Source organism: Micromys minutus (genome assembly GCF_963924665.1).
Source record: "Micromys minutus genome assembly, chromosome: 3".
Lineage (NCBI taxonomy): Eukaryota > Metazoa > Chordata > Mammalia > Rodentia > Muridae > Micromys > Micromys minutus.
Genome location: NC_137972.1, coordinates 81,615,464 through 81,627,620, shown reverse-complemented (window position 1 = coordinate 81,627,620; position 12,157 = coordinate 81,615,464). Strand labels below are relative to the sequence as shown.

Below are 12,157 nucleotides of genomic sequence, written 5' to 3'. Positions count from 1 at the left end.
CCTTCTTTCATTCACTCCCAGTACAGGTCCCAGGTACCCCTCTGCACTGCCTTTCCTACTATGCCACTTCTGGGCTCTATACTCAGCATCACCAGCTACCATAAAATATCAATTTTAATTTTTAAATTTAAATTTTTTTCTACTAATTTACTTACTTGTTCACATTACATCTTGGCCATAGTCTCCCTTCCCTCCCTCTGAGAAGGGGGAGGCCTACCCTGGGTATCAACCCACCCTGGCACATCAAGTCACTTCAGGACTAGGCACGTCCTCTCCCAGAGGCCACACAATGCATCCCAGTTAGGTGAACAGGATTCGTAGGCAGGCAACAGAGTCAGGGATAGACCCCCACTCCTTTTGTTGGGAGACCTGCCCTGTCGTGAAGACCAGGCTGCATATCTGCTACGTGGTGGGTGGGGGATGATGCTAGGTCTACTTTGTGTGTGCTCTTAGGTTGGTGGCTCAGTCTCTGGGAGCCCCCAAGGATCCAGATTAGCTGACTCTGTTGATCTTCCTGTGGAGTTTCTATCCCCCCAGGTCTCTCAGTTCTTCCCCTCAATACTTCCACCAGATTCCCTGAGTTCTGTCTAATGTTTGACTGTGGATCTCTGATCTGTTTCCATCACCTCCTGCATGGAGCCTCTCAGAGGACAGTTATGCTAAGCTCCTGTTTGCAAGCATTTCAGAGTATCATTGATAGTGTTAGGGATTGGTGCTTGCCCATGGGATGTGTCTCAAGTTTGGCCAGTCACTGGTTGACCATCCTCTCAGTCCCTGCTCCATCTTTGTCCCTGAACTTCTTTTAGGCAGGAAAAATTTGGGGTGGAAGGTTTTGTGGGTGGGTTAGTCTCCTCATCCCTCCACTGGGAGTCCTGCCTGGCTACAGGAGGCGGCCACTTCAGTCTCCACAGCTCCCACTGCTAGGACTCTCGGCTAGAGTCACCCTGGAGCCTCCCACATCCCAGGTCTCTGACATGTCCTAGAGATGCTCCCCCACCCCCTAATTTTATTTATTAACATATTTTCCCCTTTGTATTTCAGTGTAGCCCTTGTTCAGTCCTGGAATTCACTCTGTAGACCAGGGTGGCCTTGAACTTAGAGATCTACCTGCCCTGAATGCTAGGATCAAAGGCATGTGCCACCATGCCCACTTATTAAACATCTTTTTGAGGCAGAGTCTTACTTAGGCATCTTGAAACTTTCTATATAGACAAGGTTGGTCTCAAACTTAAGGTAATCCTCCTGTTTCTACTTGCCCAGAGCTGGCATTACAGGCATGTGTCATCACCCCTGACCCTTTTGGGTATATTAATGGGAGAGCAACAGATCATAAAATTCGACATACTCCGAGATAAAGTGGGTAAGAGGCAGCAAGGCATGACCTCACAAGTGAACTCATTGCTACTGATTGGTCAACTTATTTGTAAATACTTCTTAACAGTATCAGTACAAAACATCAAAGAAAATTCTAGTTTATTAGGACAGACCACTTATTCAAACATCTAATTTATTTTTTATCTTAGGTGAGTATAGATCCCTCAACATTTAAAACTGAGAACAGTATTTCCCTAGTCTTTTAAAGAATCCCTCTTTAGTTAAGATTGGAAACTGTGTTTCCAAGTCACAGCCTTGTATAGCACAGAGTGGGCTATATTGTGTTCCGATGTAGCCTAATATGAAAATCTGTGTGCACAGATGTGTTGTAACACAAGGAAGAACACAAACTGTTCCTTCAGTGAGATTTTTCACTTGCTTGAATTAGACTGTCCCAGAGATCATTAACCGCCGTGAGTCTCGAAAACTCACCGCCTGCTTTCCCAGAAATCATTGCTTGGATGTTTTCCAGTTCTGTGGGGTGGGGTTCATGGTGTGTGAGCTGTAAAATTCTGACTTTCTCACTCAAAATTTGTCCTAATCACCTAGATTTCTTTTGAAGATAGGGTCTCGTGTAGCCCACACTGGCCTCGTATTCACTATGTACCCAAAGGGTGGCCTAGAATTTCTGATCCTCCTGCCTCCACTTCCTGAGCACTGTGATTACAGGCTTGTGCCAGTCATGTCTGTCTTGCTCAGTACTGAGGCTCGAACCCAGGACTTAGTGGGTGCTCGGCAATCACTCCATCAGTTCAGCCAAATCCTCAGCCCTCCCTGGAAAGGATTTTGTAATATGATGGTTTAGATGTTCAATATGCTTTCCAGAGAATATGATGAATCTGTGCTGAAATTCTAAGGTGCTTCTGTAGGCGGCACACAGTGGACCGAATGTCCCATGCATGTCCAAAGTAGTCTGTAAGGGCAGGCTATACACCTATGTGACGCTTATATGACAGATGTATGTGTCACATAGCATCCATGTGACTTCCCAGCAGAATTGGTCTGAGAATGCTACTTAAAATTGCAATTACATAATTACGAGAACAAATATCTAAATCCACTTAACATTTATCCTACATATGTATTTTTTAGAAATGCATTTGGAAGAGAAAATTGCTTTGATAAAAATTTCCATGGAGCGCAGTCGACAGATGCTGGCCCTGAGACAAAGACCGATTTCCTTAGCACAGATGCACAGCTGGTTATGTCCAGCCATTAGGTTCATCTCAGAATGGCCCCTTCCTTAGCTGCCCAGGGGGCCTAGTGAATAAGACCCAGATCTCTGGCCACGAGTGAGGAAGATGTGTTTGGAGGAAGGAGAGGGGTGTCTACGCAGTATGGAGAGGTTCCATTTGAACCTGGAACTGCACTGTAATGAGTTCTCTTTTCTCTCCATCTGTCTGTGATGAAGCCTCAGCCTGCCTTCACCTCCTCACCTTCCCAGTAAGCTCTTTATTACTTTGTATCCTAAGTAAGCCTCACGGTCACCCAAGTGGAAATCCTTGCTTTCCTGGCTCATTTCTCTACTCCTGGCCATGCATTCACAGTACGTGGGCACGGATCAGATGTCCTCCCTCAAGGCAACCTCTGGCCCATGGAACTTAATTAGATCCACACACCACACTAGGAGAATGTGTGCCGAATGCTCTAAAAACTGCTGGACACACCAAGGAATAATGGCATCATTAATCAAGTCTGTCATCGTTTATTGGGGGCACTTGTCTCTTCTACTCTCTGGTGCAAATGTGACCTAAAGGGAAATCCCCTGTCAGTGGATGCGGAGGATCTATGACAAATGCTTCCCTCTGATTTATTAGGTGTGATAGGAATAATTGAACACAGTGGGGCAGCTGTGGTCCACATGAAGGGCTCAGACAGGCAGGGAAGCGGGCTCTGGTTCAGGCCAGGTCAAGTCCACCAAGTAGCTGTGCATTCCTGGAGCCAGGATAATCCTTTGTCCCTGAGCATGGACAGAACTGCCCGTGGCATGCACAGTTTTTTAGGCTTCTATTTATAGAATTTGTTCTTGCGTCACTTCTGGGTCTTTTGGCTAAGATCAAGTGTGTAGAATTTGTTCTTGCCCAGGCCGGTGTCTGCATATTCGCTGACACCTCCCTTCTGTTTGCTGTTAACTTTATAATAATACATTCCAACATCTGATACAGCGAAATGTCTCCCACGGCTCTTCATTTTCAGACTTTTTTTTTTTTCTTTTGGACTTGTTCACGTTATGAGTTTTCTCCACAAATGACTTTGTCTGGTCCTAAAAGTGATCCTGCTGATATTTTCATTATATTACTTATTGATTTAGAGGCAATTGACATCTTCATATTGATCTTCTATGTAAGAATGGGGCATATCATTTATTGATTTCTTCAGAGTACCTTTGAAGATCTTACATTTTTAAAATGTTTTGATTTGTATTTTTTAATGATTTATTTATTATTTTATATATGTGAGTACGCTGTCTTCAGACACACCAGAAGAGGACTTTGGATCCTATTACAGGTGTTTGTGAGCCACCATGTGGTTGCTGGGACTTGAACTCAGGACCTCTAGGAGAACAGTCAGTGTTCTTAACCACTGAGCCACCTCTCCAGCCCACCTTTTTTAATCATTTTAATTTTTGGTCAAAGTTTTATTTTTTAATATAGATTTTTGCATACTTCTTAAATAGATTTCTAGACACTATGTTCATGTGGTTGATATTATAAATGAGAATTTTAAAAAAAATTATTGTGATTTCTGTCTGGTTATTTGTACTCATTGGTTTTAATTAGTGATTTTATACCTTACCATTTTACTGAATTTTCCTATTCAGCCATTTTGCCAATAGTGGTAACCTTACTATTTGGATTTTGTAGGAGAGTAGAACCCCAGTGTGTTTGTGAATTAGATTTTTCTGCTTGAGAGAATGTGTGAGAATCTGTCTGCATCCTTTCGCCCCTTGTAGCTCTCTGTCTGGGCTCTGGGCATTTGGCCTTACTGGCAAGAGTCTGTTAACCATCTGGAATGCTGGCCAGAGGCCAGGGAAGCATCACTTCTGGTACTTGCTTGGTATCCTCAGAGAGAGCAAGGAATGTGACATGGTAATGCGGGACCAACTGGCATTTACAAGGCCTTAGGCACTATGAAAACAAAGCAAACTAAATAAAAATGGATTGCACATCAGACTTTATGAGATGCTATGGTAGGACTTCTGGCCAGCTGAGAGAGGAATTTTAGGTCCCCAAATGGCCCTGGTGTTGGCATGGTTGTAAGAAAGTGTAGATTCGGAAGTGCCGGAAGAAGGACTGGGGTAGGTTAGTTGTAGAATGCTTGCCCAGCGTGTGTGAGGCCCTGGGTGTGACCCAAAGTATCCCAAACAACAAAACATGAAGACCTGTCTTTAAATCCCCAAACCAATGTAAAACCAGGCTTGGTGGCATGTTTCTGTAACCTCAGCAATGGTAAGGTGGGAGGCAAGTAGAGGCAAGCAGAGACCTAGCTGCCTGGCTACCTAGCCTGGACTGTGTGGTGACTCTTTGCCAAACAAAAGGTGGGAGGTACCAAAGGAATGACCCCTGAGGTTGCTCTTTGACTTTTAAAGCAACACACACACACACACACACACACACACACACACACACATACACGGCAGTAGAAGTCAGTTTGGTAATGAGGCAGAGCAGGGTAGCTAGTCTGGAGCCTGTGAGTGTCCCCCAGCTTGGAGCTGGCCTGGGGAAGCTCTCCTTCAGTTACCGCAGGGGTGCTTATTTGAAGGGCTCAAGAGTCAGGACTGAACAGGGAGGGTTAGGAGACTTTGAAATGTTTAAATAGCTGCAAAAATAATTTCCAACTCACTTTTTGCAATTCAAATAAGAGTCATGAGGCTTTATAGATTTATGTCAGAAAACAGCCGGGCACTGAGCAAGTGAAAGATTACTTCAAGTTAAAACCTCATTTTTCCTTCTTTTCTGGAAAAAAAAAAAGTAGGCTTGCCAGTTCTTTGCAGAATCACTTTGCACACAGCCAGAAATCGCTCGACTCCGAAGCGGTAGCTCTGCCTAGGGGTTTTCATGTTCCAAACATACATATGTTGCACAGAGCGTCTAATTATTCTTAGGGACAATTACTGTCAGGTTCCAAAATGTGCTCAATGAGCAGCAATTGGTGTTTATTCAGCTTTTAAAAGACTGTGCAAGAGAACAGTAGGTTATATTGTCTGCCTGAAGAATCATTTCGCCATCCGGAAACATCTGCTTTCTATTTAAAGCTGCGGAGAAGGGATGGGAGTGTTTTCAAATATACTCCCGAGACCCAAACGCAGAGGAGAGGGGATGAAACTGGATCTGAAGGTGGTTTCTGGTCTTTGATCCACACTCTTCTGCTGGTCCCTGCTGGGAGGAGCCTGTGGCCTCCTGGGTGGGAAAGTCCCCATTCTGTAGATTCTCCTTATTGTGATTTGCACACATAGAGGACCTGACAGTGATATCCTACTTACAATACTATAACCTTCTCAGGTGAGGATAAATTAGCTCTCAAGATCGGAGTCTGTTTCTCTGAATTTGAAGCACTCTGGTTGTGTTCTTCTCAGTGCTAAGCATTGTCTTGTGACCCTGAGCTCTGTGTGGAGAATACTGTCCCCTCACAGCTGCCAGGAGGATCTGATGAGGATATTGCCATCTGTGTGGCCTGTTGTAGACAACCTATAAAGGACAGTGTATTAGTTCTCTATCTCACTGTGACAAACTACAACATCAGCTGCTTAAGCCAAAACTCCTGTAAGGCAGGAGTCTGAACGCCCCTTAGCTGATTTCGGTCCCGTGTCAGCTACTGTACTCAGGTAGGGGCTGAAGTCTCACAGGAAGGCTTGATTGCAGAAAGATCTGGCTTGGAATTCACATGGTTGTTGGTAGGATGGTGGCCCCTGACAATATGAGAGTGTCTTATAATGTGGGACTCTTAATATTCCCGAAAGCCAGCCAGCAAGGGAGAGCCCACTAAAAAACAAATCACAGTTGTGTATAATCACACACACAACAGCCTGTGAGGCTATATACTGCCCGCAGCTACTGTGTTAACTATTCTTGCAGGGCATGGTTAACAGGGAGTTAAAGTTTTTAGATTATGCCACTTACTGTGTGACCCAGGCAGGACTCCTGGCCATTTTGAGCCTCTCTCTCCCACCTGTACTGCACTTTCTCTACAGGATTATTGTGATCTTAAATGAGAAATCCCATATGCAGAATGCTAAGCAATTGGTAAATGTCAGCTCCTGGCTGTTCTTTTCATCCTGGTCTTTTTTTTTTTTTTTTTTCCTTCTTCTTCTTGAAATAACATTAGGCTTTTTGAATATCAGAAGAATAGCTTGAAACTCCCCAGTACACTCAGATTAGGTTATTCATGCGGAAATCCCAGTCCTGTGGGTGGCTTGCTGGGCTCCGAACTGCTTGCTATCAGAACAGCTGTGCAGACCCAGGTCCTGCCCAGTCTCATCTCCTTCCCCACCCCCATGCCCCCCCCCATTCTTCACCACTGTCTTTGTTTGCTGGGACCTCAGGACCAAGGAAGGTAGCCCTGGCCTCAGTAAGGCCATAGGTTTTTGGTAGGGTGGTCACTTAGATGTGTGGTGACATCCTAACACTGGGTGATCACTTGGATGTGTGGTGAGATCCTAACACTGGGTGATCACTTGGATGTGTGGTGACATCCTAACACTGGGTGATCACTTGGATGTGTGGTGAGATCCTAACACTGGGTGATCACTTGGATGTGTGGTGACATCCTAACACTGTCCCGTGGAAGGCCCGGGTCTGGTGACAGGGGTTTGCCCAGATGGACCTGCTATACTTCCTCACCTCAAGGTTGAGGTCCTAGGGGCAACTCAAGCTTTTCAGATTCCAGAGCTAAGAAGGCAAAGTGCTTACCTGACCCAAGTCATGCCAAGCAGACAGCAGGCTCTGCCATCTTACCTTGTCTTCCAGCTTCTCTCTTCTATTTGACTGTCTCATGCCCTCACTCCTGTAGGCTTTAAGGACACAGTACATACAGAAAGTCATTGCTGGAACACAGCAGGCCTACTCCCTTCTCTCTGTCCTCCCTGATGAGAGCACTGCCTCTGCTTTCTGACCAGAGAACCTCTGCCTCCCCTCAGCCCCCTCTCCTCAACCTTGGCATCCATAGAATCAGTTCTGGGACCCACTGTTGGCCCCTGCAGCTGTCAGAGACCTTTCAGGAGTAGACCAAGTCACTAACTGTCAACTGTGTCATCCTAGATGAGATACACTGGCTGTGGGGACTGTTGTTTTAAGGACAGGCACCTAGAACTCTTGTTATCAGAGAGGCCCCAGGCCCTTTCACTAGGGAGTCAGGTGCCAGGGGCTAGAGCAGATGGCTCATCACTACCATGAAGGTTTAGCAAACCCCTGTCCATACCCTGCACGCCTATACTCGGTCCCAGACCCCCCTCCTCACTGAACTAGCAGGAGGGGAGGTCCAAAAGCCAGGGCTCCATCCCTGAAAGGAGCTGATGCGGTGAGGGAGAGTGCCAAGACTCAGTCTAATTAATCCCCCAGACTTTCTGTGGGACAGCTGCTCACCTACCTCCTCTCACAGGAGCAGGCCATTGCATGAGAGCCCATTCTTTATAGCGTTGCAGTTACATGGTTAGAAAGCTACCGTGCCGGCTTGTGAGAGGCACAGCTGGGCCATCCAGACGGCAGACTTACCGCATTGTATTCATGGATATTCACTCCACACAGCGTGGCCCCTTGACAACAGATGTGAAACATTATGGCAAGAATCTTCCTTTTCTTTTCTTTCTACAGCTGTCAGGTAGCCCCCTGAAGGGTGTGGGTTTGCGGTGAAGCTTGTGCGAGAACTTGAGACTCACTGGTGGAAGTGCTGAGTAACCCACACTCCTGCTGTACTTTTTCCTGCTCCCTGGGCCTAGAGGGGAGCAGGACTGCCAGCCTCCTTCTGCTTCTGGATAGCAGCTCTAGAAGCAGCTACATTGGCTTTATACTTTTAGCACACTCTTCCAGATGGTCCTGAGTTCCTCTAACACCGCACAAATATCCACGATATTAACTGATATCTCTTGTATGAGGCTCAAAGAGTAAATTGCTTTCCTAGAATAAACTTTCCCCTTGAGAGCTGTGTTTCCAGTAATGAGTCTTCTGCAGGCGCTGGGGGGGAGGGGGGATAGGCAAGAGCTCAGAAACTCCTGCCCAGCCCCTCCCCACTGACAGCCACTTGAGACTTCCTTGCCCTTAAACTTCTGTGCCCACTCAGGAACCTGTTCTTTATCATCTATCTCCTTTGACCTCATCAGGACTTTGAAAATTAATTTGACTGAACCAAAAATCAAACCTTTAATCAATACTTACTAATCTATAGTATTCTGTGACTTTATTTTTGCATGTTGGTGGCCCTGCTCCCCAGTTCCTGTCTTATTTTGAACGTAGAAGGATTTTTGAGTGTGCCTACAAAGCTTTTCTTTAAGAAGCAGATTTGATGATGAGACTGTGTTTCTTTCTTCTTTCCTTCCTTCCTTCCTTCCTTCCTTCCTTCCTTCCTTCCTTCCTTTCTTCCTTCCTCCCTTCCTTCCTTCCTTCCTTCCTTCCTTCCTCCCTTCCTTCCTTCCTTTCTTTCTTTCTTCCTTCCTTCCTTCCATCTTTCCTTCCTTCCTTCCTTCTTTCCTTCCTTCCTTCCATCTTTCCTTCCTTCCATTTTTTCTTCCTTCCTTCCTTGCTTCCTTCCTTCCTTCCTTCTTTCCTTCCTTCTTTCCTTCCTTCCTTCCATCTTTTCTTCCTTCCTTCCTAACGTCCTTCCTTCCTTTCTTTCTTTCTTCCTTCCTTCCATCTTTCCTTCCTTCCTTCCTTCCTTTTATCCTTCCTTTCTTTCTTTCTTCCTTCCTTCCTTCCTTCCTTTCTTTCTTTCTTACTGTTACTTTGTTAAGCGGACATCTCAAAGCATGACTGTGATAGATTCTATTATAGTTTTAAAATCTTAGTTATTAATCCCTATTGTCAGGACCTAATTATTCTTTACTAAACAGAAAGAAACATAGTTAATGTGTTAATTTGGATAATTGTTTTACAGTCCAAGGAAGCGTTCACAGGCTGGTGGCTGAAAGAGACCTCAGTTCAGAGAGTAGGAGAGAGACTCAGCAGGGATTAGACCAGAAGGATCTGTGTGGAGCCTGCCAGCCCCCGCAGCTGGACTCTCACAGGTTTCGAAAGCAGACTGCTGATGCTTCCAGGGCTATGAAATAATTCTGTCATTCAAAACAGCTCCTCGGATCTGAGAAATACTTAAATATTAAGCTTCAAATGGGTTGCAGAATCCTAAAATTGACGCAGTCTCCAAAAATAATTTTTTAAAAAATTTTCTAAAATGAATTAGTTCCAAAGAATCCCTCACCCCCACAAATGCCAACAGGGTGTCAGGGAAAAAAAAAATAGAACTCTTGACAGCAATGTAAAAACTCTCAGTGAAGAATTTCACTTAAAGCAAATTGCTCATTAGGCCAGTTGCCCAGTGGCCTCCAGGTAGCTGCAGCTAAATGGAGTACAGGCAGCAAAAAACACTCCCAAGGATGCTGTCCTCCTCCTCCTCCTCCTCCTCCTCCTCCTCCTTCTCATTTTAATTGTTCTCATGCATATGTATCTTTGCCAATAAGCTACTTAAAATTGGATGAGACGGTGGGTGGCCTAGGAACCGTAAACTATGCATTAGGTCAGGTTTCATTAATTCACATAAACATCTGTCCTGTTGCAGAGAACAGCCCATCTTCACCACGCGGGCGCACGTCTTCCAGATTGACCCCAGCACCAAGAAGAACTGGGTGCCAGCAAGCAAGCAGGCCGTCACTGTTTCCTACTTCTACGATGTCACCAGGAACAGCTATCGGATCATCAGTGTGGACGGAGCCAAGGTACCGGCCTGCCAGACAGTTTTGACGTCCTCGCTTATTTTGATTCCAAAGCAGTCCGATGCGTTTGAAAGGCGTAGGGGGAAGCTGTGTCCCAAACCCTGCTGTCTTATCTCAGACCTACATAACAAGCGGAGCGTGGGCTACAGAACCGGCCGTGTGATCACATATCTTGCTCTTTCTTTTCCACCTAAAATCACGGCAAATGAGTAAAATCTCCCTGTTACCTCACTGTCTCCGTAATTAACATTTTAATGCCCTTGCAGTGGTTACTCTAAGAGCCAAGGATGATCTTAATTTGTTACGATGGCTTCAGTTTCTTGCTGTTACAGATACTAAGCATCCCCCCATGTAGTGGATATCCCCAGCCGTTCACTTTATGCCTCCTGCTTCCTTTGGAATGTTTGCTCTGGGTAGATTCCTACAGGTAATAGTATAGGTCATGCTGTCACCCGGATTCGTTCTTACAGCCTGTCTGAGGATGCTAGCTTATTGCACCCTTGCAGTCAATGAGTATTACCTCTAGTCTGGTTCTGCTCTTATTAGTCATGGGAATTAATTTTTACTAGGTAAGTTAGGAGTGCCTTTTTTCTCTTTGCTTTTTGTGGAGCAGGAGGTTGTGTTGTAGCTCAGGCTGGATGGGAACTGGAGGCAATCCTCCTGCCTCCGTCTCCTGAGAGCCGGAATTATAGGCATGGTCTATCATATCTTATCTAGTATTTCTTACAATCATGTTTATTCCTGATATTTCATCCCTCTGTTATTGTCCCTCTCTGTATTTTGGCCACGTTATTTGTGGGAAGAGGATGAAGGGACACCAGCCAAAGTCCTATCATGTCCTTAAAAATAAATAAGCCTTCTACATCAAAGTCTCTCTGCCTCTACTCTGTATCCACTGGATATGGATATCCACTGGATATTTTCCTGTGCTGCCATGTCACCTGACATTCAGTGTGTTTGAAGGTAAAATTCCCTGTTCACCATGTAAACCACAATTCTATTTCTATTTTCTAGTATTTGGTATAATAACCAAAACAGAGCGTGTCTTCTGGTTTGCTTTAATACTGGAGCCCTTGTTGCAGCCCCAGATTTGCTCGGACCCTAGCCGAATCCCTTTCCTGGTGGCTCCTCACCATGGTCCCGTGGTCCCCATGCACTCTGTGCCAAAGCCAGCTTTAGTCAGTAGAAAGCAAAAGAGCTGGGAGCTGGGCAGTAGAATGAGGCCTCTCCAGAGTCTCCTCTTAACAGTACAGAGAGAATGGGGGAGTCTCCATTAGGGTCCCTCTGGTAAGCAGGAGACCCTGCTAAGGCCTCCTCATCTGATGCAGCACCCTGGCTTTCCTCCAGGTGTCTCCTGACTTTCAGCACCATGACCTCTAGAGATGATTGGTCTCATGGTCCTTTCTTTTTCTTCCAACTTCCACAACCCTTCCTCCCTCAGCAAAGGATTCAAAATGCCTTCCTTTATATACATACATACACACACACACACACACGTGTGTGTGTGTGTATGTGTGTGTGTGTGTGTGTGTGTGTAGCTGAGGTCTAGGCATAGGTAGTGGGATTTTCTACTCTTGGGGAGGAAGGCTGGTACTGGTGCCCAGTTCCTATGACACTGGACCCATTCATTGGGTTGACATATGACTCACTCTGGCAACTGGAGAAGCTTTTCCTGACATTTTTTCATCCAGGGTGTGTCCCCTATCATTTCAGAGAGTAGCAGTTGCTCCGATGAACATCTTAGAATAAAGAAATCGTTCTCCCATCTAAGCAGCTGAGACAGAGAGCACTGGGGACATAGTATGGGGTGTCCCGTAGCAAGGACGTGTGACAGTGCCTGACAGGTAGTTGGTGCCTCATTTGCGA

The 12,157-nt window shown here is 45.5% G+C and overlaps 1 protein-coding gene across 2 annotated transcripts in view; it reads left to right on the top strand.

The window, feature by feature from the left end:
• The window catches only part of HOMER2 (homer scaffold protein 2), a 93,664-nt gene that overhangs the window by 45,173 nt on the left and 36,334 nt on the right, over window positions 1–12,157 (top strand). For both annotated transcript variants that reach the window (XM_080914498.1, XM_080914497.1), the window contains exon 2: window positions 10,138–10,294. In XM_080914498.1, the coding sequence (XP_080770624.1) occupies window positions 10,138–10,294 (157 nt within the window). The remainder of the gene's footprint in view (window positions 1–10,137; window positions 10,295–12,157) is intronic.